This window comes from Hyposmocoma kahamanoa, unplaced genomic scaffold, assembly GCF_003589595.1.
Source record: "Hyposmocoma kahamanoa isolate Upper Pololo Valley unplaced genomic scaffold, ASM358959v1 166, whole genome shotgun sequence".
Lineage (NCBI taxonomy): Eukaryota > Metazoa > Arthropoda > Insecta > Lepidoptera > Cosmopterigidae > Hyposmocoma > Hyposmocoma kahamanoa.
The window spans coordinates 130,213-158,078 of NW_020653601.1; the positions used below are offsets into that span (position 1 = coordinate 130,213).

At 39.4% G+C, this 27,866-nt stretch overlaps 1 protein-coding gene across 4 annotated transcripts in view; it reads right to left on the minus strand.

The window, feature by feature from the left end:
* LOC113225542 (actin-binding LIM protein 3-like) overlaps positions 1-23,900 on the minus strand; it is a 62,900-nt gene extending 39,000 nt beyond the window's left edge. For 3 of the 4 annotated variants that reach the window (XM_026457869.1, XM_026457867.1, XM_026457866.1), the window contains exon 1: positions 11,965-12,420. In XM_026457869.1, coding sequence (XP_026313654.1) covers positions 11,965-12,169 — 205 coding nt within the window. In that variant the 5' untranslated portion in view covers positions 12,170-12,420. Of the gene's footprint in view, positions 1-11,964; positions 12,421-23,869 lie in introns of those variants that run through there. The other variant, XM_026457868.1, reaches the window with a different exon arrangement.
* Between the last annotated feature and the right edge of the window lie 3,966 nt (positions 23,901-27,866).

The following is a 27,866-nucleotide window of genomic DNA, read 5'->3' on the forward strand; positions in this document are numbered from 1 at the left end:
ACACACACACACACACACACACACACACACACACACACACACACACAGAGAGAGAGAGAGAGAGAGAAACACACACATACACACAATTATTCATCATCATTAATATTTTTTTAATATTTCTATAATTTAATGATTTTTAATTAATTTAATATTGGTTTTATAATTTGTAAATAATTTAATAATATTTACATAATTATTAATACAAAAATCGAACACTCCGAACAAATTCCTTCGATCCGGTCGGATTCGAACCGACGTTTTCTTGCATACCGTGCCAGACGCTATACCAACTAAGCCACGAAACGAACCAACGGACCTCACGAATTTTTCTATGTGCTTGTGTCTTTGTATTTTGGATTTTTCAACGACTTTTTAGATGGCGCTATGAGAAATCTATGAAAGATTTATCACCCAGTTAGTACCTTTACAGCTACCAGTCCTGGCGAGAGATGTCGCTATTCACTGTATTAATTAAATTATTATTGAATATTTACATAATTTAATAACGTTTACGATAATGTTAATGAAAAAGTAACTTAATAATGTTTCTAATAATTTAATAATTTTTGAAATAATTCCGTACCTGACAAGCATTACACGGTAACCGACATTTTTGTAATTTTACAGGAGAAGCGATTTCGTGTCAAAATTCAGCATGTGTAAAATTTAGGATGCCATAAAAACAGGCTGTTACATAATGAGATCAATTTCTCACTTTTAGCGATATTTATAACAATAAAACAAAAAAGTAGTCCACATACCGTGTTCTGCTTCTAAACAAAAATCAAATAGAAAAAAGTTAACGTAATGTAATGTGACACCTCTTACTAATGAAAAAATACAACATGAAAATGGTTTGTATTACTATTATTTTAACTAAAGTAACCTTTGTCAGTATCAGTCATCCCATCCCAGTCGGTACCTGCAAAGGTTACATTAGTTAAAAAATAAGTATTTATTTATTTTGTTGCTACAAAATTTATGAAGAAGTTTCTATTTATGTTCAAAATTACTTTTATTTATTATTTTTTCATGAATATGATATACAATAATTCCTGATATTTCGGAGTCACTTACGTGTACTATGTAAAGTGATCTATCCCTTGTGAAGTTTTGGCTCAGGAGGTGTCCAGTCAAAATCGGAATCGTTATTGTCTGTAGTATAAGGATCAGCGGGAGTGTCAACGAAATTTTTATTATCAAATAATTGAGGGCTATTTTGCCCAGATCTTTGAGAATTCTTTACCAATTCATTCAAATCAAATCAAATCAAATCAAATCAAATCATTTATTGCTGTAAATGTGGTAAGTACAATATGATGGTAGTGTTACAGAACGTTGTTTCACACATTTAGCCATTTATGACATGCAATATTTAATTATAAACAATTCGTTAAATTTCGATCATTGTTCTCGTCTAGCTGTGCAGACAGCCCTATATCTTTCTACATACATAAGTTTTGTTTATAGTGACCCTCCATATCAACCTTGGTTATACGGGAGGGGCTCTATAATCTGTGCGAGCAAGCCCGCACAGGGACCTTCTCAGTCAGGTCTTGGCCCCAGATCGGCCCGTTTGCGCGGACTTCATCCGGTTCTCAAAAGCCTAGTGCCTTGTCTTGGGACAATGTCCGGGCATAGCTTCCGACTTAAAGTGCAACTCACGTGACCCGCGCATCTCTTCGCCTTAGGCCCTCGTCTAGACCGCTACTAAAACGCGATAGCTGCGTGCGGGACAAACGCCCCGGCCACATATTGCCGGGGCAGACGTATCACTGGCGGAGGGCTTGGCCCGGATGCCCGCCGTACCCTGGTTTTACCGGGGAGCGCGTAGTCTCTCCGGAACGGCCTATCTGTCTAGTTAGTAGATAGAAACAGAACTCGCTGCGCAAACCGAGTAATGTCACTCGATTGAGAACCTAATTTGTAGTTTTGACATGGAGATGTTTGCCGAGTTGATTCATGGCCAATTTGTAACAAGCTGTTCGATATATTGTTAACAGACCCACTGATTGGATTGGCACAGGAACTATTTCATATTTAAACAGAAAATTTTCTTGAATTTGTGTAAGGGTAGCGAGAATATCTAACCTCAATTCTTGGATTTCGCGATGTATTCCTTGATCAGGCACCGGCGAATCGTAGTCTATATACTATTATTTGTTTTCGTTGTCTTGTAACATTATACTGTATCTGTGCTAAAATTGAACATAACTCTGTAACTCCGAACTTACAATAAAATGCTTCGTAGTGGGAAGCGGTCTTACATCAAAATACTTTTAAAGAACTCAGTGCCTATGGCGAATTTCGTAGACACATTTTTAAGGGTCGATAGAGCTCGAAAAATTATGTAGGATACCCGTTAAAAGCTCAAAATCGTAAAAAATGGAGTTACAGTGTTATGTTTCTCAGGTACGGAATTTAATAGTGTTTTACAAATTAATAACGTTTCAAATTTAATTTAATTCTGTAACTAATGTGTGTGTTTGCACTAATTGGCTCATGTAATAGTGAAAATAACTTGTCTATTATGTTGGGTGCCGCGATACAAGCCTTGAGGTTAGTGCGGGGTCCGCTGTCAACTTGTGTCGTTTGTTTTGAGCCTTCTATTGATGTTCTGCATTCGAATACGTTTATTTAGAATACGTTTATTTGCCAGTATTTATACAGATCTTATAAACATATTGAAGCAGTTATTCTTATAAACGAGGTCATGTCAATTTCTATTCATTTTAAATGATCTTTGATATCATCATATACACAGATGACATAACAAGTCAAATAATTTCTTTTTAAATATGTTTGAGGGTAAAGCATAGAGATGGGTTTTTACCCGATAAATATCTGTATTTATCCTAAAACATGGATAATTATTTCTTGTGTTTTTTATAATAAAATTCATTAGAATTCATTTTTTATTAAATAATTACGTTTTGCCATTATTTTATGTAACAATACTGTTCTGCCTACGTTTTTCAAGGCGAGTGGTATAAAAAATTCGATTGACGGAAAGTTATCAAATTAACTGTAACCCTTGAGCTGACCTATCCTGCGTTAATAAAGTGCGACCCAACTTTATGCTCTTGAGGTCTACTGCTTACTAAATAAAGTCATGTTTGGACTTGAAATAGCCTAAGGATTCTCTTTCACATTTCGCACGCTAAATCTATTAACTAAAACACATGATATAAAAAAGAAATGTTTATATTTGTGTAACTACGCAAAGTGTTTTGAAAACATACTTTTACTAAATATTTTTTACTAAATATAAATACAAGATTCAAGCGGGCCTACTCTGCATATAGCTCTGACACACTTTTTCTGGATAAGAAAGGCACGATTTAGCTCTATGCAGTTCCCCCAGATGAGGCAATAACGCATAAGCAAACGAATGCCATTAAGGCAGTACTCTGATCACGTATGTGCGTTAGACGGTATAAAGCAAAAACGAATCGGTTCACCTTTGCACATACTGAATCAACCTGTGGTTTCCATGATAGTTGAGAGTCTAAGACTATGCCGAGAAAATTGCTGGACGAGTATTCTACAATATCATGTCCATGATAGCTTACAGAGAGTTTCTGGGGCTTTCCATTATAATTATAAATTTTTATTATTTTTGTTTTTGAAACGTTAACTTTCAGGTTTTTTTGCTTAAGCCAGTCAATAATATTACATATAGTGTCATTTATTTCCTTTTCATAGTCTATGTCAAAATTCTTATCGATAATTTTTGATATGTCATCTGCAAAAAGAGTGCACGGGTATTTTGTCCCTTCAGGGAGGTCATTAACGTATAATAGAAACAGCAATGGACCTAAAATACTTCCCTGGGGCACACCGTAATTATTAATTTCAATTCTGATCTGTGAGTTTCTATTTCATTCTTATTATTTAGTTTTACTACTTCCACACACTGAGTTCTATTATTATGATAACTTGCAATCCAGTTGTGCACCACACCAGAAGACCATATCTTTCTAGTTTGAATAGTAGAGTTTATTTTTAATAGAGTTTATTTTGTATTCTGCAGGTATTGTAATTTTTAATGTCCAATATGTCCAATAAAGAATTATTAATTATTAATATGTCGAAACGCTAATTGCTGCCTACGTATCGCGGCAAGACTCATCGAGTCGCCAATTGCGACCATGCAATTATGATACGTGAGGCGCACTATAAGTTTCCGGAATGAATAAGAAAAAAATACTATAAATAGTCAGAAATGAATTTATTGCTTCTCAAAATATTCTCCGTTAGCTAGTTAATGCACTTTTTCATACGAAAGAACCAATTTCAAAAACATTTATGGCACCCTCCGTGACAATCTCTGAAACATATGTTTCATACTCTTCGACAGCCTCTTCAGGTGATGAAAATCGTTGACCGCGTAACTGGTTCTTAATTAATGGAAATAAACAAAAGTCACAAGGTGCCAGGTCGAGACTGTACGCGGGATGGCTCATAAGGTCAACGTTGTTCACCTTCAAAAATTCATTTGTCTGTCTGGCCGTGTGAGAACTGGCATTATCGTGGTGCAAGATGATAACGGCGTTTACGGTTATTTTTACGGAGTTTGTCAATAACTTCCGGCAAACAAATGGTCGTGTGTCAATTACTATTCACGGTACAACGATTCTCTAAAGCAACAATAGCCACGTGTCCAGTTTTATTAAAAAAACACTTTTGCGAGATGAAAGACCCATACGCTCGATTGTTGCAAGATGCCCGAATCTCATGGTATGTCACATGCCTGTTTGTTTTGATCATACGGCGCACAGCATCGATGTTTTTGTTGTTCACAGCAGTGGACGGGCGACCATCACAAAATTTGTCACAGAGTCTCACGCGACCGCGTTTGAATTCTGCAAACCAGCTGTAAATAGTTGTCTTGCATGGTGCTTCATCGCCAAAAGTAGTTTGAAGCTGAGCAAAGCTCCGCTGAGCTGTTAAATTACACTTAAAGTCGTAGAAAATCATACTAGGAAAATTTTCACTACTTAAATCCATGGTGATGTAGACAGCCAATTTCTAAAATGACGCCACAATGTAAAAACAAGTGACAGTCAGGTGAAACAAACTGTATTCGGCAGCCAAAGAGTTCCATTTTCAAATGTTGTAATTACTTTTTAAATATTGTTTACGTAAGTGGCCAGTTCCGGAAACTTATAGTGCGCCCTATGTATTAAGACTCGGAACGAATATGTGGTGCGTCTAGTGGAAAGCGATTGCAATGTCACACAGAGCTTTGCGATGCAATACCTGGCACTTCCTGTGCGTTAGACCCCTGATAAAAGATAAAGTTAATAAAGTTGACAAGTCCCATGCGACTGTAGTTTCACCAGCACCCTTACCCTCCAAAATCGGAACGCAATAATGTTCACATTACTGCTTGGTGGCAGAAATAGGTATGATGGCAGTACTTCCTCGGAAGAACTCTTTCACAAGAAGCTACTGTACAGATACTGCTACTAAACTCTACTAGCTCTTATGTTTTACACTAATAATGCTCGTGACATGAATTAATGTATATGTTAATAAACAACATAGAGCTCGCTTATTAGCCCATAGAAAAGGTCAAGGTACCTACTATGGCCATATTCTGCTGTTCTACTGCAGTTCAGGATAAAGTAGAGCACTGGTATCTCCAAGATCCACAATCGCAAAAAATATACCTATTGTACATAAAAAAGAAATCATTATTGTTGGTCTTATTTTCCTTGAATCAGCGGTCGTAGGCAAACGCAGGTGATGTCATCGTGTCGCCGACGACGCCAACTTGCCACTCGACATCTCGCAACACAATTTATTTTCCTATTAGTGGAAATCGACCCTGTATCCATATACGTTTCTTAGGTAGATAACCATTTGCTTCGTACACAAGTCATTTTATATACTACTACTAACATCAGTACCTTTCTAGGTTTTCAAGTCGACAGTGGCCTTCCCTGTTTATTAATTTACCTATTGTTACTAATTTGGCTTATTTGTAATTGACTGACTGATATAGGAATATTATATGTATTGTTTTTATGTATCTTATTAAAATAATCTTTTTTAATAAATATTACTAAGATTATAATTGTTGTAAGAAGATGAAGAGTAATGTAGAATTAGTTAATCATTCAAAGCTCGTTCATGCTGAAAATTGTGTGACTTGTAACTTATTTGTTACCAAAAATGGACTACGCTTATGTACTGAGTTAGAAGCGTAGAGTGAGCGAAATGCGACGCTGTACTCCGTCCGACATCCGCCGAAACAATTACTGTCAAACAAACGAGAAAGTTCTCGTCTCGACTATAAGACTCGATTAAAAGACGCGAGATTCGAATGAAGCTTCGTACTTGTTACTAATTGTCTTTTGATTTGGTTCAAGTATTACTTATTTGATAGTAATTGTGTCGGACGGGTGTCGGACGGATGTCGGACGGAGGAGGGGAGTCGACTCCCAGCTTTTGTCAACAAGAAATGTCATATTGCGAAAATAATAGCAAACTTCTTATCTGCCGCACAAAATATTGCTAGATGCATGGTACGAAAGATGAAGTGAATTTACGCAAGTAGCACCTCAGATGTTGCATGTACATATGTAGTGTATACTTTGTCTTCATGTCTCTGTTGCGTCAACCGCTGTTGGAATGCGACAGTTGGTGAAGTGTGAGTGACACCTCAATATCGTCACTTCAAACTCTTTATCTATTGTCTCGCACATATCGCACCTGTGCTGTGCTGTGCGCTTTGTAAGGTTGGGCGCCACTTTGTAAAATGCTATTGTTGTTTCATTTCACAAAACGCAGAACCCGTTAGATTCTACTTCTACGGTAGTAATTGTTTTTTATTGAAAAAAGAATTGAAAACGCCATAGTCTAGCTACAGTAAGTAGCTAGTTAACATCGCTAGATTTCAACATCTAATCTAAGGATTACTTTATTTGTCACGAATTTTCAACGAGCCCACCCTTTACTCTTCCGTCGCGGAGGAGGGTGCAGCCCCAGCCCTGCGGGCCGCCACCGGCACGCGACCTTTGCCGTGTTGGGAATGTTAAAAATAACGGTCGTAAATAACTTTCTGTAATGGGGACATCCTCACTCGCAATTAAGGAAATTTTCTCCTCTTGTCTTTATTACGACACTTTTGAATCTTACGCACAACAATGGCATAAACAATACATGTGTATCAAGGATACACTCGATTTTATTAACCTCTAAAAAATTAGGTACTCAATTTGATTTTGTACGCCATTTGAACACCTATCTTCTCTATGGTATCCAAGTGAAACACAAAATCTGGCTATGGACGTCCAAAACTTCAAAAATAACAACGTGCTACTAACCTAATACTAGTAATATGGCAATCGTGAGCGGCGGGGGACTATTTATAGCGCGGGAAGTGCCGGCGAGGGAAGAGCGAGGCTACTAATGACAGGTCATCCGCCGCCGGCGCTCTTCCGGTCCTACACGGGCGCTGGGGAGCTACAGGTAGAAGGTACGGGACGAGGGAAAGGTCAGTGACGTCAGTTCTTAAGTTTTCATTCGAGAATGTTGTATTTATGTAGTTTAATATGTGTCCATTCATCAACATCACATCCACGCGTTACAAACATTAGGTATTTTAGAGGTGTCAATAAATATAGCGTTCAACATAATCACAAAATTAATCAAAGGTTTTAACCTTGCGCGAATACATTTAAACCTTATTTAAACAGCCATAGTCATCAACGTGTCAATTGCGCTCATCGAAATGTAACAATTGCCTCATTCTCATTGTTTTATCGTAGGAAAGTGACAAACAATATTCAATACCAAATTAAGAACAAGAATACTAACTGTAGGTATTTAGCTCACTAGCGTCCAGTGTTCCTGAATACTGCACTCACAGAGCGTTAGACTAGACACGATATCATCACTACCAGCTACAATAAAGTTTTTTGCATCGCGGCAAAAGCAACAACAGTATACTGTTAGCGTTACAGCTGCAGAAGCGATGTCACGCGACAATTTGCTGACAAATGTTTTTTTAACGCCGCCGCCGCTGCAAAAACCGAGGGTACCGAGCTTGACAGTATTGTCGGTCGGTACAAAACATAATCGGTGCATCGACAAATAGGGCAAGCAACAATTCGACTGTCGAGACAATTTCCAGTCGTCAAATTGCACTCAAGACAACGACACGAGGCAAATCCAAGTGTTTATCACATTGGCCTATCAAGTTTGTAAGTAATTTCAATTTATCCATTAAAAACGAAGTAATCCTTAACTGTAGAAAAAAAAACTACTAACGAGTACGAGTACTTACAAGGAAAATGGAAATGTAGCCGTTACAATTCGAGTACATAGTAAGGTATACCTAAAAATTTTTGAAGTAGAAGGTAATGTTATGTTAAGAACAAAAGTTGGCGAAATCTAGTGCAGCAATAAAGCTCGAGATCGAGTAATCAGAGAAATATGGCGAGTGAGGGAAACGAATCTACTTTCTCGAACGGTTACCATGCCGGACCGCCACGCAGAGGTCCCGAGCTCGATTCCCGGGCCGGGAGAACATAAAAGTGGTTGTCCATGTGTTAATGGCACCCGCGATACAGTGTTTCCCTAGTGCAGGGCTATGAGTGTGATCGTTAAAGCTTTTAATGAATTGCAGTTATAGTTTTACGTAGGTAATTAAAAAGTAGAGTGCGGCCTGGTTACGTTTGCAAAACACAGTGCGAACGAGACAGATAACGTCCAGCTACTAAAGGCAAATGTTGCCTACATAACGGGCGGTGTTCAATCACAAAGTACCTATCCAAAACGTAATCTATCTTTTAGACAATCAACAGGAGAGATCGTGTCAATTGCGCTGCAAGTAAAAAATATGAAACTTTCGCCATAATGAGGCACACCTGAAACTAATGGCTTATTTCGTGTTACGTAAATAAATCGAAACATGTTGATGCTATAAAAAGTATGCAACAGAACTGAGTTGGCTTTCTTATTAGAGTCCGTTAGCGCCATTCGCAGCGCTGCGCTCTTCAGACCACACGGTGAAGGGGCAGGGGCAGACTGATCAGTCACAGTTTTTACGAAACATTCTCACGCCGCACTTCACTTAGCTTTACTTATTCACAAGCCATGAATTTGTGTACCGTCCAGTTGGCTGACTTGATAAACCTGAGTACCTATAATAACATTTTGTTGCACCTTTATTACCTGACCTGTAGATGCTCGTTGGCGGCTCTGCGATTGTCGCAGTTCCGTGAGAGTCGCGCTCAGAGTACAATTTAACCGCAGTTATTGACATCCTCGAGACACCGTCCATATAACAATGTCTATTTAGAGCCTCGGCGTAACGTCAGCTCCACGCAACATTGAACTTGAATTTGCTCAACACGAAGACACGCCAAGGAATTGCTCGTTCATCCCACGCTATGTTTCACTTTTAAATACATTAACAGTTCGAAAGAGCGTAAATTGTGCTGTCACCGAGATAAAGATTTAATGATATTAACTTTACGTATACACATATTTTTCAAAGACCAGTCAAGTTGTTTATCAATTATTTTACAACAAATCGAAACAAGGTAAGACCTTATACATACTATTTATACAAACAATAGTATCTATACGCAACGTTGATGCATTGTGTTAACAACAGATTTGAATATTTAAGTTGGTTATGTTGTAAATTATGAAATACAAAGTGTAATAACGCCACCTGTTGTATCACATAGTCATAGTCAAGAGAGAACAAACAAAACCTCATTACTGTTTCGTGTGTAATGAAAAGCGAGAAAATGATAATAAATGGCGCGAAACAAATAAACGGCGATGGCGAACATAAACAAGCTACTCGATTTCGTGCGCAGCGAGCTGCGAGCGACTACACGCAACTTATTGTATCTGGTACAACCTACGCAACATAGGCAACAATTGGCAATTCGGTCATCATAGGCCGTAACGTGTTGAATTTGCTTGCGGAAAAGCAACATTCATCTCCGTTTGCGTCCCACCGTTTAGACTGTGCCGAAATATTGGCACCGTTCACAAACATTTATCGATAAAACGTATGGCAAGTGAAGATAAAATGGAGTTACTACGAAATATGTAGTCTGCATCAATTTAACATGAACTAAAACCCTGTGCACCGACAAGTAATAAAACATGGATCTCAGAGAATGTTGCCATTTGAATTTACGTCAAACGTGTACAAAGACTCTTCAACCGTGCAGACAATGTTGTTTCTTATGTAAAATAGACGAACGCTTGGTCACAATCTCACCTGATGTTAAGCGATGGTGTTACTCGTTTGTCTAGTAAAGAAGAAGCATGAGTTTTCAACCCCACAAAAGCGAGAAATTGAATTGCGCACAGAGTCGTGACGGGCACATTGGGAAGCTCTCGTATGCAAAACAGCGCATAAGTCTCGAGATATTTAACGATCGGGCGTGTGGTCACGCTCGCGCTGTGTTTGTTTGAAACCCGAGAATACACAGGGGCTATAAACGCGTGCGCCCGATTGAAAGGAACAACATGCTTTATGCCAAGTGGAACTGAAATAAGCCACAATCGCGCATTCATTTCGCAACCATGTCATCACGGCCAAGGCCTCGCCCCGGCACGCAAACTCGCAAAAATAACGATATACACAAAAGTTCACTTGCAATAATCGTAATTCGCGGGGAAACAAGGAATTTTTGCGAGTGTAACGGTTGGAAAGGGCAAATAACGAACAACAGATTGTATTGCTAATCATGATGTATGATTTGTATACCTAGCGAAAATCGTTGCCGTTGTGACTTGACATTAATTTCACGGATGAACAGGATTCGCGATACTCCCACCCCGATTCCCTCGCTGTTACTGGTGGCCTCTCCGCCCGGCGCGGCGCCCCACATATAAACGATGAATCAAAAGTTCCCACGTAAAATGCTTCCACTCCGGTGTGTATGTCTTCTAACATATAAGTGTTATTCAACAATTTCGAAATAATGATTCATGAAATTACTATACACTACTGCAACAATACATAGAGAGCTCAGTCGTGCAGAAAATATATTAATAGATGCAGTCAGTCATAACATAAGTGAAGCATATCGACAACGTAATACGGTGAATCTGCTCAGGATTGTAAGAATAATGACAGTTATTGTCAAAGTCGATCGTCTCAGAATACGTAAACAAATTAGAGAAACCACTGAAAGGAGTGAGGGCGCAGATAACGCGAGCGATAAGTGAACCGAGCCACAAGATAATAAGAGACAATGACTTGATAATATTTTCGATGGAAATAAAACAGGAATAATTTATCGATTTTGAAATCGATATTTCTTGAGAAATACGAGCAAGATAACGAATAAGCGATTCCGAGAAACATCTTGCTTCACAAGAACTAGTGCCAAATAAAATGTCACCCTCGCTATGAAAAGTGTGTTGAGTAGAGATATTTAAAGAAATCAGATTTCTAAGAATACAGCAGAGGCAAATGACATGCGGTCTCGTGCTCTTCCGATGGATGCATTAGCTGCGCGCGGGAGACCACAGACTGACGACAGCTAAAAATATCACACAAAAAATAATCATTTAAATCGAATTAGTAACATTTAAGTGTACGAAACCGAAGAAATTGAACGTTAAGGCAAAAACTAATTCTTCGACGATTCACAACGACACAGTCCATTTGGATTCATGCGTCGCTACCAAACATTGCCAAACCTTCCTGTACACTGATTATTAGTATTAGTACGAATCGTGTAATTAGCCACAAAGACTCAAGGTCGGTTGCAGCAGTCGTAATGTAACGAAACAATAATACAACTGGTTTCGTGGGAATGCTTTTAGTCGACCTAACATTTTTATGACTGCGCCGACGTCACGTTAAATTTATTAATGTAGAGATTGTGATTAATCTCTATAAATACGCTAGCTGACATCACGATAACAATGATAACTCAAGGTCTTGCCGCCACACTAAGTATTTCTCATTCTGACCTTTCTTAGCCTGCTTCTCCCGCTCCTTCTCCTTCTCTCGTGCCTTCCTTTCGCGCCTCTCCTTTTCGAGTTTCTCCTTTTCGAGTCGCTTCATTTCCTTCTTCATATCCTTTTCGTTTTTCTTCGACTTGGTGTCGTCGATCTTCTCCGACAAAATGAAAGCCCCTTTTTGGAGCTTTGCATCGGCTTCCTCCTTTGGCCGCATCCTCTTCAACTCGGCCTCACACTCAACTAACACAAAGACTGATCAATAACAATCGACAAAAAACGTTTCGAATGAATATCTATAAAATAGCACGAAAAATGTCGGTTCGATAGCAACTCGCACGTAACGTCACGATTGGCAAAACGGTATCGCAGTTATCACTGGCACTCGAACGATTTCAACACTCGCAGCGCAATGGCTCGGAGACCGCGGAGTGCACGACGCTGACGAACACCGATCAACGCTGTGGCCCGAGAAACACTGCGCCGGCGGCAGTGCCCCTCACCGTAGCGCGCGCGCACGCAGCGCCGCTGCTGTCGCACCGCCGGCTCTATAAATAAACTCTACTTCCTATACAGTATGGAATCAAAAGACGATTTATGGCCATTGAACCCATGAAAGCATTTCGCGCCGAATGACTAAACCCGTGAGCAGGGCTTTCGATCGACCCGCCCTCCGCGCCTCTGCACCTCAGTGATTGCTTTCACGGTCTTCAATGCCAAGGCCCTACAAATGTTAGTACGTTCATGCTCTTATAACAAAGAAAAGGGTTACAAAAGGAAGCACGTTCTGTGAATTCAATCATTTCAGCCCCTTAATGTAATTCGAAACGCAGCCATAACAATGGAAGTCACAAAGAACAATCAACAAAACTCAGAAATAGGTTGATTTAACATTTCCCTTCTTCACGAATGGTCCATGACCAAAGATGCCACAGCCACACGAACTGGAATGAACTGGAATGAAATAATAATCTGATTACGGTCGACATACAGTTTAAGACACAATGGTCGAAACTCGCTTCGAATTCTGGTGCCGAAAGTCAATGGGCACGTGTATTTTTTGCTCGTTATCACGAGAGGCTTAGCGCGTCACAGCGCAAGGTTGCGATAAGTCGCATTTGTTTCGTCGATTGAAGTATCATGTAACAGTTCTTTTAACAAAATCCCATTAGGCGACTGCGACTGCGGCGGGAATTTAGGTATTTGTGCATGTATTTGTCACTAGAGCCGTAAAGCGAACGAGTAATAAACATGTCGGTTTAATTGTGACGTACTGTGTCTGCCGAAAATGTAAAACTATAGTTCTTAAATACGGAAACAAAGTCGCGAGAGTAAGAAAAAAAAGTGATTAGATACGGGTAAAGGTTCCCCAAGGCCAATGAAGCACGACGCCGACAGTAGTTGGGCAACGAATCGCTGACCAAACGGCCATTGTCACCGATGGCGCGCGACAGGCGGTAGCTGTGCCTCGAAAAAGCTGCCATTCACATCACACCCAACAACCGCGCACCTGATACCAAGCCAATTTCTCATCAAAAATCATATCGCGATTTTGTGTCGGCAACATTGTAGTCGAGAGACTGAAGATGTACACAGTAGGCAATCATATAAAAAAATACAAAGTCAAATAATCCTAAGTACTGAGATATCACAATTTATGCATAGACTGTAACAAGCTAAATGAATCGTACCGAATTTCGCGAAAAGAGAGCCACACCGTTAAAAACACGGGTTAAACGTTGCATTTGAATGCAACGTTGAAGTACGTAGAAAGTAGTAGAGACCGGATCGCAGCAACGGAAATTACACAGGTCGCGAATTTACTAAGATATACACTATTTGAGTCACAGCGACGGTTAAATTTAGCTTTTGTTTCAAAATGAACACATGTAATCTATTATGGCAAAAACAACGGCTATAATAGCGTAGGTTTTGCAAGTCTTTATTATGTCTAATATACGCTCTATGAAACCAAACGTAATTCACTTAAATGGTAAGCTAGTCGAGTGCTGCACTCTCCTCGATCCTGTGTTTACCGTGATCGTATTTGAGTTACTCTAATTTAATGTGATCACATTTTACCCAAAGTTTAAAGTTCTTTACAGTGTAAAAACAAAAATAGATGACAAAACGATTTTCATATTTGACTGACCTCAACGGTGCATGCAACAGTGGTGTTTATATATTATTTTACATTTGGATTCATTTTCGTGTATATAAATATACATGACACACACACACATATATATATATATATATATATATATAATACATAAACATACGTACTATATATATGTACTTTAGTATCATTTAATGTAGGTAATATTGTAGAAAAAAAATTAAATGTGGGTTACACCACCATTGCGCCAATAGCCTCATTTGGCGTCGAAGAAGGTGATTTGTATGTCCAAGTCCGGCGTGACTTACAAACGTTGTGATACTTTCTAGAGGAAAACAAGTTTATTAAGAACCTTTGCTCGTAGTACAAATATTAATTGAATAGTTCATTAGTTCAATAGTTAATTTAAAGTATATTGTTACACTAAAATTCATGTGAAATGAATTTAACGTGATCGAATTGAATGCAAGCAATTTTCAGCGTGAATTTTATAAAATGTATTTTAAAACTAATACATTTCAATATCATTTTCAACATCAATTAAATAATTTTCTACATAAGTTAGGTTTGCAGCTCTATGTATTGTTTTTTAAAATTATTATTAGTCTGCCAATCGTCATCAACCTATGGTAGGCCTCTCCCAATCTGCTGCCAGCGGCCATTCGCAGATCGTCACTCCATCTGGTGAGAGCGCGTCGTACACTAAGTTTGCCGAGCCGTAGTCTCCACTCAACAGCTCGCTGCCCCCAACGGTTATCGGTTCTTCGACAGACACGGCCAGCCCACTGCCACTTCAACTTGCTTATTCTACAAGTTCTGTCGAGGTCCTTGATTCTCTATCGGACAACCTCACTTCGAATTTTGTCCTTCAGAGAGCTAAGCCGTTCCATAGCTAGTAAGCTGAGCGACTTTTAACCGGTGGACTAGCCGTATCGTGAGTGTCACGTCTCGGCTCCGTATGTCATACAGCGGGCAGCGGGCATATAACGCACTGATTGAAAAACCCTTGTTTTCAAACTTTGTGGTATGGGTTACGAGACCCGACTCAATTATATTTCTTCGCTTCATTTTTCAAATATAATACTTACCACGTACTTAAACCTACAGGTGACGTCTGCACGTATTTTAAAGTCCCCGAATTATTAAATTTGATTTCATTCAGTTCTGGTAACTCCGGTTACGGGCCGTTCCTAACCGTAAAGCGGGGCATCGTCTACTTGGCGCTTATTCCTTTTAAATTCTTTAAATGGGCTTAAAAGCCAGGGTGAAGCGGTCAACGATTTTCATCACCTGAAGAGGCTGTCGAAGAGTATGAAAAAATGTTTAAAAAATTGTCACGGAGGAGTGGCATAAATGTTTTCAAAATTGGTTCATTCGTATGAAAAAGTGCATTAACGCTAACGGAGAATATTTTGAGAAACAATAAATTTCATTTCTGATCATTTATAGTATTTTTTTCTTATTCATTCTGGAAACTTATAGTGCGCCTCGCGTACTACAAATTTGAAGGAAATAAGAATCATTTTTATTTTTTCATATTCATAACATATTTATAGTAATTTATTACAGTAACTTCTATTGGTAGAAAAACAACATATTATTTATTAATTATCAGTAGAATGGCTTTGTAAAATTACCGTCATCAACGATGGCTCTATTATAAAACCGTGCAAAAGTAATGGAGGCAGTGGATGCCACCCGCCGCCCGCCGTTTTGCGGATGATGTCGACACTAAGGCCTGCACAGCGCGGGGTAGAATTATCCGCGTGTCGCGTGCTACGCGCGCCGAATGGCGAATTGGCGACACATCCACGCCACTCTCTGATAACACCCGGTTTGATCCAGCGGCTGATCGGTTGTGTATAGGCTGGTTTATGAGGAGCTTTATACGTTAGCAGAAGCTGGTCTCTGTTTACTGATCTTATGTTTACTGTAGAAGAGATATAATGCCGATAAATCTCTAAATGCCGTCACAGAACACACGTTAACATTTTCTGTAAAATACGGCAATGTCAATACGGGTCGTTCACGTCCAGGAGCCGAGATTTTTATTAACCCAGTAATTATAATTTTAGCAACGCTTTAGAAAAGTAAGAGTCGTATTCCAGAACTCTACTCAATGCTCAAGTCAGGATTTGAGTATGATTTCAAGCACTGGAAATACGACCCTAATGGCAAGGACTTGAGTATGATTTTCAGTGCTCACTGAGTAGAGTTCTGGAATACGGCCCTAAATATTTTCAATTCTGATAAGGGATAACGTTTGTAATCTATGGGCTGCGAAAGTCCATAAAATTACCAGTTTTCTTGTTAATTTATCCAACGTCAAGGAAATATTAGGAAACCATTCGGATACAATGATTTAATTAAGGAAATTGATTTATTTTTATTATGGGTGTGTGGATTATTGGCTATATTGAGTGTATGCGTTATTATAATTATAAACAAAAGCTAAGCTTTTAGAATCACGCAGTAAAAATGGAATTTGTGAATTCGCGCCGCGGCCGGCTTCTTAATCAACCGCGAGACGAGGCTACGTGAGTGCGCAACTGCTATGTACAATTATACATTTTAATTTACGTATATCAGTCCAGAGGTGTACCAAAGTGACGCATGATCAAAAGTAGAAAGCATGCGTTGCAAAAACCGACAATATCTAACCAACTGTCTGTCTCTTGAATTATGTGATGAAGACACCCAAGCCCAGACAACCAGTGAGTTGGCAAACGTTGCGCTGTACATTATAAATTAGAACTACATACCACATGGTGCGTTGAAACAGCGCGAGACGATGGAACGCGTGCGCATAGGACAAGGGGTCAGGAGACGAGGCGGGGAGGGGTACTGCGATGCCTAACTACGCGTCGTTACGTCGCCACACCGCATTGCTCGTATGGCACTCGGTGCGTTGAAATCATTTCGTTACGACGACAACGAAATGAAAGAACCAGACTCGACACAAAAGAACCAGCCAACTACTCGTCGAGACCAATTCGATGCGCCCAAACGTAATTGGAGGGTTGCGCTGTAAATGTCCTTGTCTCAGCATCAAATCCAGGTTCCCACATTATTGTAATGTCAACGGATTTTCAGAGTATACCGATATCCAAATAAATATTCATTTTATGACTAACATACCTAGACTGACTTGGAAATGAGCTGATAATCATTAAACAGCTGAACTGGTCATCAATTATAGCTAGAACCATTCCGATTAAATTAGCCGAAGGCCATAAACAAAACCTCTTTGAGGTCAGTCCATCCGTTTAGGAGTAACGATTCTACAAACAGAAGCACAGACAAAAGGCTTCGAACTAAATCCCTTCTTTTGCGTCGGGGTTGAAAACAGATATTTTGCCACCCCTTTACTCGTAAAACTGAAAGTAGGTTACAACAAACAAAGCAAACGGGCTAATTTTTTCTTAGGAAAGAATGATTGGAACTACACTGCAAGCAAGCTACACGTGTTACATTTACCTGCATTTATTTCTCCATACAAAAAAAAAATAAACACAAGAACAAAAGCTGTCCGGAATGTCATCTCATCATATTTCAACAAATACTGGAAAAAAAAAAGGAAATACTGGATCCCAAACTGGTGGTCGGAGAAACCGTGTTCCCTGTTGAAATTAGGATGTTTTTTAATTTCAATGGCCTCTCGCAGCATCCTGGGTAGATAACGGACTTCTTTTGCAAGGACCTGGGGTTTGTCAAACTTTATGGAATGTGTAGGTTTATCCATGACATGCTCGCAGACTGCAGACTTGTTTACGCGACGGTGTTTGACATCAGCTATATGTTCTTTGACGCGGGTACAAATACTTCGCTTTGTTTGTTAAATATAAGAGAGACCGCACTCACAGTCAATTGTAAACTCCTGCTTCCTGCAAGGGGATGTTACATTTCTCGGGTCTCAGGAACTGAGAAATCTTCCTCAGGGGCTTGAAATAGGTCTTGATAGATGCGCGCCTGAGGACTCTTCCGATCTTGTCTGTAACACCTCTCACGTAAGGTAAGATGGCAGGTCTTCGCTCGACTGTTGGTGGTTTCACACGGGGCCTGTGGCATTGGCGTGGAATCTTCAACTTATTCGCATGTAGGACTTGCTTTATATATTGAAGTTCCCCTGCCAGATGATTACTGTCGCAGACAGAATATTAGGGTTTTTTTCATATGGAGAAATATAAACTTTATTTTTTATTTCGGAATGCAGGAAAATGCAATGCTTACTTATCGTACAGTTCCAATTAATTTCTACCAAAATATCCATCTATAGGTAAATTTTCAGTACTTTTTATGTATTTTTTTCTACTGAACTTTCCAGTTACACTTGTTACACTGTCTAATTAACACTAAAGTTAGTAATTGTTTGGTTGGAAACGTGTTTCTTTTGTTAAAAATATGTAAATAGATATGAAAAACAGAAATAATGCTACTTTTTACATCATTTTTTATTTTGGTGATTACAACCTGTACCTTGTATCATATAGTATGCCTTTGATTTCAATACCTCGAACCCGACGTTGGTTTCTAGTTCGCGGCCAAGTCAAATCCACGTAGTGTCGTGGCAACGAAATTAGCATGGTTTACTGGAATCTCTTGTTATCAGTCCGTAGACGACATAAATTCATGCTTACTGTGCAAAAATGAAAGTCACAGCCATTGAAATAACAGAGTAATAACGTTCAACCCTCTCCCGTAAAATTTGGTTTATCCCCGACGTGATGTTTTTAGAAGTTTTTACGCCTTTTCATAGGTTACTATAAGTTGGTACTGTGACTAATTAATACACAACTTTAACGACGATGTAACTTATTTACAGCGTATTAAGCACAGCGCTGGATCACATCGCCACCGGGGCGGCGGCGCTATATACGGCTCGGGCGCTTCCGGGAGCGGCGACCGGGGGCGCCGGCGGCGCCGCGACTCTACCTTCACCTACCGGTCATAACATGCCCTAACAGCTAAGTAAAATAATTACAAAATTCAATCGTTTCAATTAGGATCAATTCATAATCAACAACCTGTTATCGACATCCTTCTCATATCTTAATCGTAAAGTTATCGTGGTTGATCTAACTAAACGAAATTTTAGTTCATTTTACTATGGAGCAGTGTCGAAATACGCAGTATCAATGCCTGTACTATTTTCATTACTTTTGAGTATACATATAATGGAAATTGTGTAAAAGAGTTCTGCATGACGTTACTATTCCTTATCATCGTAAAGGAACTATTGGCATCAAAATGTCTTAACCCGCTTAAAAAGGACTCGGAATTCATTATACAACTCACACACAATTTAGGTTAGTGGACTTTGGGCAGGCGCGGCTTGTTACACCACGCTATCTATCATCTACTATGGGAGTGTGCTTGCGCTACGGAACAGCTAGTCACTTCCGCAGCTTGACCACAACTTACCGAATGCAAACATAACCAGTTAATACTAGCTCGCCCATAGTCGTCAACGAAATGTACAATTAATTTTGGCATATGATAGTACGTATACACGTATTATACAATTTCGAAGTGACAGGCACGGGTTATCTTATCACAGAGGACATTTGGTTCGTGGCCGATTGCTGAACAGCCAATCGCAACTCAAACGCGTTCGTTTGCGTCACCAACAATGCTTACTGCTGTTATTTGCTCGCACGATACCTGCTGACAGTCCAAAGTGTGACACGGTGGCAGTCGACGTCCTTGAATAGATAGCAAACTTGTTGCGACGTCGAAAGGTCAGCATTTCTTGCTTTCGTTTTTCAGTTTTGTCTTCACAAATTAGATAGAATGACTGGTGAAGTAAGGAGTCGCTTTCGAGTACTTACGAGTAGTTAAGAACTAATAACTGCTTAATGTTATGGTTTATGACAACGTAACTGCTAGGTTTAATACCGCGGTGAGCGGACCGATGTAATATATATATATATAGCATTCATCACAGTGGCACTATTGCCTCAAGTCCACTTGAAGGTCACGGCAAGGCTACACGAATTTGGCCTCGACAGGCAGTGCCACTTTTGATGTTTCATCATACAGGTATTATATATTAATGTAGGTACAAGCACAAATAGTTTCTGTCGAAGTTGTTTGACTCGAGTTTACGATTTAGTAAGTGCAGGCAAGTATTAGCATAACTATCAATAGCAAGATTGCGTCGAGACACTAAGCGGCAGTTTCACGGCTCGTTAGCCTCTGTAGAACACCTCTCGCATTATTTATTCGGCAACCCGCAGTCAGTGGAACGCGCCTATAATGGCTGATTGTTTCGAACACGTATCAAGAAGCTGCGACACCAGACAATTTTGTTCAGGCGATCTGTTCTGATTCCGTTTCTTCCAAGTAGGCGGTATGGACATAAACGCCCAATGGAAGACACAAGTAAAACAAAATGGACTCTGTGTGGTACCCTCTCCATTTCGCAAAGACAGAGTCTCAATAGGCTTGAGCTGATTCTAATATGTTGCGAAATGAATACTATTTAACTGCCTCTTATCAGAGCACAGTTTTCACGGCGAGGAGTCGCGAAAACCAGTGGGATGTCATGCCGATTAGACGTGTACACGTGTAACCTACTTGTACATTTGGAATGAATGAATGAAAGGTATATCCATACCGCATGTAAAAACAGATCATGTCATTGGACGCTTCAAATGCTGTTGGACCTCAGTAAAACTATCTACAATTCGTGTTAAGTGTGCAATAATGTTCGTTATCTTACATTTGGATGTAGGTAATGGGAAAAGCAAAAGAAGAAAATATATTTCAAATGTCTGAGGCATAGACTACAATGAAATGTTATGCACCTTAGAGCGCGCCACTCCGACCTGCGAAGGAGTGCCCGACAACCGGAGATGCCAAGTAAAGGTAGGTTTTAGTTTTACGTAAACAGCAACCGCGGCGGGGCCACGCGCCAGCCGGTTCGCCTTCACCCACTTGTCGAAATTCGTTATTAAAAACTCGCCACTGACTCATCTTGTTATAGATAAGTTGTAACTCACTCGCACATAAAGACAGCATTCGGGTTTTCGATAGCAAAAGTTGTTCAGCTCGTTAATGTATCCGGTTTTAGTGCAATTTCAGAATTAATTTTTATTATTGCGTTTTTGAAAATATTCAAATTTCCGCTCGGACCGCCGATACAAGACACAGCGTCTTTTTCGCTCTTACTGCTTGGACATAAAGCTTCACATGACCGGCTTAATGGGCTTCCGTGTCGATAAGTGCGGTGACTCCCTTAGTGTCAATTACGAAACACTATCTACAGAATAATCGCTTGTTAAAGGCCATGAAGGCTCATAATCAGAATCAATGGATAAGATATTGACCAAATCGTACCGTACAAATTTGCACACGAGTCCCCAAGTCTGTTAATTTTGTTTGAGTCAATTAATTTAAGACTTTGGAACATTGTATTCAACATGGCAATAAGGTTTGGTTGAAATTCCACAATCGAAGTAAGACTATACGCAACTTTCTTCACTTTGAGACACATTGACCTGCAGAAGGCCTTGGTCATAACACCTACTGTAACATTCAGAAGTTTTGCATTTGTTTCTTATAGTAACAATTCTGTCTGTACTCTTGGATTGGAAAGTTTTCAAAGTTGGTAAAGTCAATTAAAGTAGGCTAGAATGATAAAAATTACGCTTCGCGATAGGCCTTCCTTTACAGAACATTACTTCGGGCATTACTATATTTTCGCAACATATAAATGGACTTGTGATGGATTCCTTGCTGTAAAGCACGGGAGTTCTGTACCAATTGACACCGATATCAAATATTGTTTGCGAGCTGGTGTGTAAAGCGAGGCGGTGCAACAGCATGCGATACCGGCACCCGACACCGGCACGGCGACAGCGAGAGGCCGCAGCGAGCGGCAGCGACGGCGCCGCTCCACCGGCCGCCACGCTTGACGCACCACCGCCCACGGCATTCCCTCTACCAGCTATCTACATACAAACGGAACAAATGCATGTCTACAAATTTCTTTGGACCGTTTAGTTGTTAATGAATAGAAATGGCTAACAATTCAATAATAATAATAATAACAACTCCCACACTCATCTCAGCCCCCCACTAGGGAAACCCTGTATCGCGGGTGCCATGGACACACATTTAGTCAACCACAAATTACACCCAAACTCATGGAAGAAATAGATGTAGGTCATACAAATATTTCTCCCAGTCTGGGAATCGACCCTTTGTGTGGCAGTCCAGCAGTAACCGTTTAGCCACAGAGGCAGTTCCTTTCAATATCTAGTTGTTGCCACTGTGTAACGCAATGCATTTAATGCACCATTCCAGCAATATACATAAACTGGTACCAATCAACAATATGAGCAGTCATGATGCAGGCACACAGGGCACATCTGCATTATTGTCAAAATGACCCGCTTTGCACTGCACCAATGTGCACTATGCATTATAGCTTGGTCAATTCCTTACAAATTTATTGTGCATATTGTACAAATCTATTTAGTGCCTGTTCAGTATTTACAATGCCCCATGTGTAAAGGAAAAGAACCCTGTGTGCAACCATATCAGGCATTTTCAAAGACTGTAAAGGAGATATTATTAATGGGAATCAACAATCATAAATCTTCAAAAGCCATTGACCTATCTATATGAATGTACCAGAACAAAGCACTAACAAAGTTACTGGTAACTTATTAAATCCGAAAGCCTTGCAATTTTGTTAGTATCTCTATTTTTAGCAGATGACCTCATAGATAAACAGCTGAATACAGTATTTGTATGGATTGCGTAACTTCCAGATAGATACCTAACAGGCAGCATATATGAACTCAGATAAGATAGCTTAATTCACCAAAATTATTTCATTTAGATATGATTGTATAAATAATAAGATCATTATTATTTGTAATAGAATGAAATCAATCAAATTCAAGTTAAAAAAATTCGACTCTACTGCATGTCCTTTGCAATATTTAAGTAGCAAGAACAATAAAGCATTGAAGTCCATTGATGATGTGTGATTAGAGGACAGTTTTAGTGTTTTTTTTTTTTCAGTGAGGCATACGTAGAGTCAAATATAAGTGGGGAATGCCCCTAAGTATTTCGAAGACTGAGAATCTACCACTTAATGAACAGAAGTAGTTCAAGTTACCATTTTACAAAATATTGAAAACTGAGTGGTTGAGTGATTTGAGTGCCTTGAGAAGAAAAAATGGCTCTATTAGTTGCAAGAGCCTATTTATGCAATTGGAGCAAATTAGTTTCCTGCCTGGCTAAGGCCGCATCATTTAGCGACTGTACTGTGATATAATCACGCGGCAAGGTCCGCGACAAACACTTAACACCACGTTAGTGCTTCTGCACTACACATGCACAAATACTAGAAAATTCATTGTAAAATTTGCCATAAGTCGCTCAATAATTCAATGACCTGTTTTGCATATTCAAATTAGTTATTTTCAAGACGATGGCACTTCGCAAACTTTGACACAGAAAAAATTCAGTTGATTTAGGTTTTTTCAATGGAAATTTTCATGTATTTGTAAACGCTCTTCTCGGCGACATATTGTGAACTAAAATTAATATAATTTTATTACGATTGCGAAGAAGAGGAACACGTAATTTAATCTTACAATTGGGGAAAAGGACGTATGAGAAAAATCGATAATTTCCCCAACAAACAACAGTTTCTGCAACCTAATATTTCTGATAAGAAATTAAATTCAATCAAATTGTATGTTTCTCGAGTTTCGACAAAAAGTCATAATTCTATAACAAGTATTTTACAAAATACAAACAGTGAGCAGCCGGTGTACTCACCCATTTTGTAGTAGTGGCTCGAACACAGGCACGGTCGACAAACAAAGCAATTTACGTAGAAAATTCACCTTCTAACATCACAGAACACACGCGAATACGTAAATAAACTAATGGTCTTTTACTTAAACAACTTTAAACCTACACTACTAGTTACAATTTAATAAATTATCGGTAAATAATAAAATGTAGCGCTCCCACTATCACAGCAGCTGTCAGAAAATGCGTGCGTTCAAAAATCGTCAACCAAATCAACTCCTCGCTAGATTGCGTTCAGTAATATTTCAAATCTACCGACCTTTCTGCGATGCGTTCATATTGCAACTGATTCGGTCGCGTTTTACTCGGAGATTCTATGTCGAAACTCCAGGAAACTAGAGGTGACAAATCACTCAACTGTAACAAAACTTGAGGGTCATGTTTCACAAGTTATGAATGCAATAAATAAATCTTGCTTCGGCGGTGTCAGGTGCCTGCGGCGCCGCCGCCGTCTACACTATATTTATTAACAAAACTTATCCTTTCTAGCTGGTTTCTAGTAAGTTCACTGTCACAGTTAGCAGAAGCATTGTGAAATTACATACCTACATAATACCTTTGTCGGAAAAATGGAATCAACGTACATACATACGTAATAGAGTACTACATTTACAACGTTAGATAGTACTTTCGTTGCTCTAAAAATTTCGGGTTCGTTGTTATTGTCAATGAAGGTGAGAAAATATTCGGTTGAATTTATTATATAGTTTAAAGGAAACATTGTACTTTATTTTTCATAGCGTAACATTTTAAAAGAATTCATTAGGTGTCATATATGTATATGAAATCTCATTGTAGATTGTTGTGGCCTTATGTGTGCCTAAATCCGGTGAAATTAATTAAATATGGGCTTTAAGTCGAGCACAATGCGAATAGTTATTTTCCAACTAAATAAGTATTAAAACAATCTGAATAATAGCACTTAAATAATGATTGCAATATAATTAACTTTAACTTTAAATCAACTAAATTTTACCCTTGGATCGCAAGGTCAACTACTTTGTCGGGCGTGTATTTAAATTTACAGTTTTAGGCTAAAGTTGCTAACAGATGGGCTGCATATCTGTAGTCATTGCGTGCAGTCGTTATCAACTCTGCATGCAGTAGAGACTTGAACTGCAAGCATTGACGATTAACATTTTTAAGAAGAAATGTTTTTTGTGTCTACCGCAGAGTATAGTCAGGGATCGTGGACGCAAGCTTGCTGATAAATTAAATATCGATACGCATATCGATAGCGGTAGGTATGCTTTTTTTCCTTAATAAAAAGCAAATTCAGCGTCTGGATTTATAAACGTTATAAGTACCTACAGTGACTGACTACATGTAACATCTGAGCTTCCATTTCGACATCAACATTTATTATGTATACACTGAGTTCCTGAACTTTTGTGTATATTGCATCGACTTCACGCATGTAATCCGTGTGGCAGCAGCCTAACCAGCAGCTTGGCCTAATTTTTACGTGATATATACGCTGGCAGGCGACTGAAACCACGGAAGAAAAAAGCAATGGAAGTTGGATTAGGCAACTAGAGCACAACTAGAGTGACAAATCACACTGCTTCCACCACACTGTGGGACAGTTGACTGAAAACCGTAGTACCTATATTAATTGACATTTGCGTATTGACAGGCTGCACGGCGATCGCTTCCACCCTTCTTCCACACTGTGAGACGTTTGCTGTAGGCCCATAGCCGCGTCTTAGCAGAATAGCTATTTTTGTTGTACAACTGGGTAGGTATATTTTAAGCTTGCAAAGAATAAATCTCGCTTATATTTTGTTGTCCATTATTATCAGAATCTGTCGCCAAAACTCATATACATAATTTCAAAACTATGAAATCTTGATGATTGGTCGTAGCTTCAAATTTAAAAAGAAAAAAAAATCTGGACTGTTAATATAATTTAAACTTTACCATGTTGGCATATCGTTGAAAGTCCAATACCATCAAATTCAATACTTATAGAAAGTTGCGTTTTGATTTTATACCTTGAAACCACAAACATAGATATGTCTATGCTTGAAATAATCAATGTCCTGCCATCTTGCGGTTAATAGCTGACTGAGTAGTACTGTCCACGTTGAAATAAGCTTATTCCAGCGCAGCGGCACCATTTCTCAATCTCGAGAACTACAACACCTAGCTTAGATCTGATTACACTAAAAAAGTCATAATTTAGTCGGTTCTAGTCGTAATGAGTCCTAAAGATGATATTTAACATGTGTCTTACTCATTGCCATTTACCTGATAGCCTTATGAAGACGGTAGTAGTGCCCATAATAAAAAATAATAATAATAAACATAATCATAGCCCCTCACTAGGGAAACCCTGTATCGCAGGTGCCATGGACAGTTAAGTTAAATGGACGGAGGGGATGTCTCAGATAAATCCAATTACAGACCAATATCGCTGGCAACAACAGTGGCTAAAGTGCTGGATGGATTGCTGGACGGTGTGTTATCAAGGCACGTAAAAACACAAGATGCACAGTTTGGGTTTAAGCCATAAATGAGGTTTAAGCACAAACTATTAACAAAAAGTGACATTCTATGCCTTAAACATACTGTCCAGTATATACCAAAGCGCAAATCGCAAACGGCTTTGCCTGATTCTTAGATTTGTTGAGGGCGTTCGACATGATCTCACACAATATCCTCTTGGATAAGTACCCGGACGGAGGTGATCGACCATATTCCGTTTCTAGTATAGTCACCAAGACATGGTTAAGTGGGCAGGGGCGCTCTCGGACGTGTACAGATTGCAGCGTGAGGTGAGACAGGGTGGGTTTTTAGGTAATCAGATCTAAGGTAGGTGTAGTGGTTCTCGAGATTGAGAAATGGCACCATTGGAATAAGCTTATTTCAGCGTGGTCAGTAAATAACTTTTGAACGGCGGACCGACTAAATGTACTTTTTTGCGACTAGAACTGACTAAATAGCGACTTTTTATCTGGCTAGTCAAATTTTAAAAACTCGACCATTGTCACGCTGGAATACGGTACGCACCATATTGCAACGGTACGCACCATAAGCTCAAAGTTTGCGGTACCTCAACTGTTGGCACACATGCTCCGCAAACTAAGCACTTGTACTGTATTTATTGTTCTACGACTGATACTATTTTTTGCGACGGGGGGATTTATGTTCTCCTTTTCGTCTGCTTTGATCGAAAAGTGAAGCTCAGAGGGTAAAACAAAAAGAAACAAGGAATATCGAACAGCTTCATAAAATAAGTGCTTTATTGATTAAAAATTAGTAGGTAATAGGTACATAAGTAACGTGGATCGTTAACAAAAAGCGTGTAGGCGTCTCGATGGAAGGCTGCGTCGCTAGTTATTTACAGGTCGGAACAAAAGTTATCAATCTTTTAGAATTTAACAATTCTAGTTCGAAATCTACCTCGACACTCACGAACGCCCCAGGGTTTACCGGTTTGTACGAGACGAGACGAGATGTTACAAATTATCGGCAAGTGGACGATAAGAAGTTTTAAGGATTACGGGTAGGTATTAAATGAAACGTCGATAACGTAAACGAGCGTTACGAGCCTGGAGCATCCGGGAAAGCGTCGCTAAGAACCAACAGCGCCTACTGACAGAAGTGTCGACGCGATAAGGCGCGCCACCGACGGGGCCGTCTGGGCGCCAGCGCCGGCTCTGGCGCTCGAGCCCGTCCGACCGGCGAGGACGTCTAGCGCTAAGTAGCGTATCTATACACCTAGAGAAATATTGCAAACCCTTTATATATACATCCAACTATAAAATAAATATTAGAACCTTATACTCTCTGTACAGTGTCGTATTTTTAAAAACGTATTCGTAGACTCTTTTTTTATTTATTTATACTCTTTTATTTCACTTTCGTTTTTTGCTTCGGAACAATCGACGGCGACGCGGCGAACGGCGAACGCGCCCGACGCGGAGAGCGCCGTCGGGTTCCATTTCACGCGGTAGAA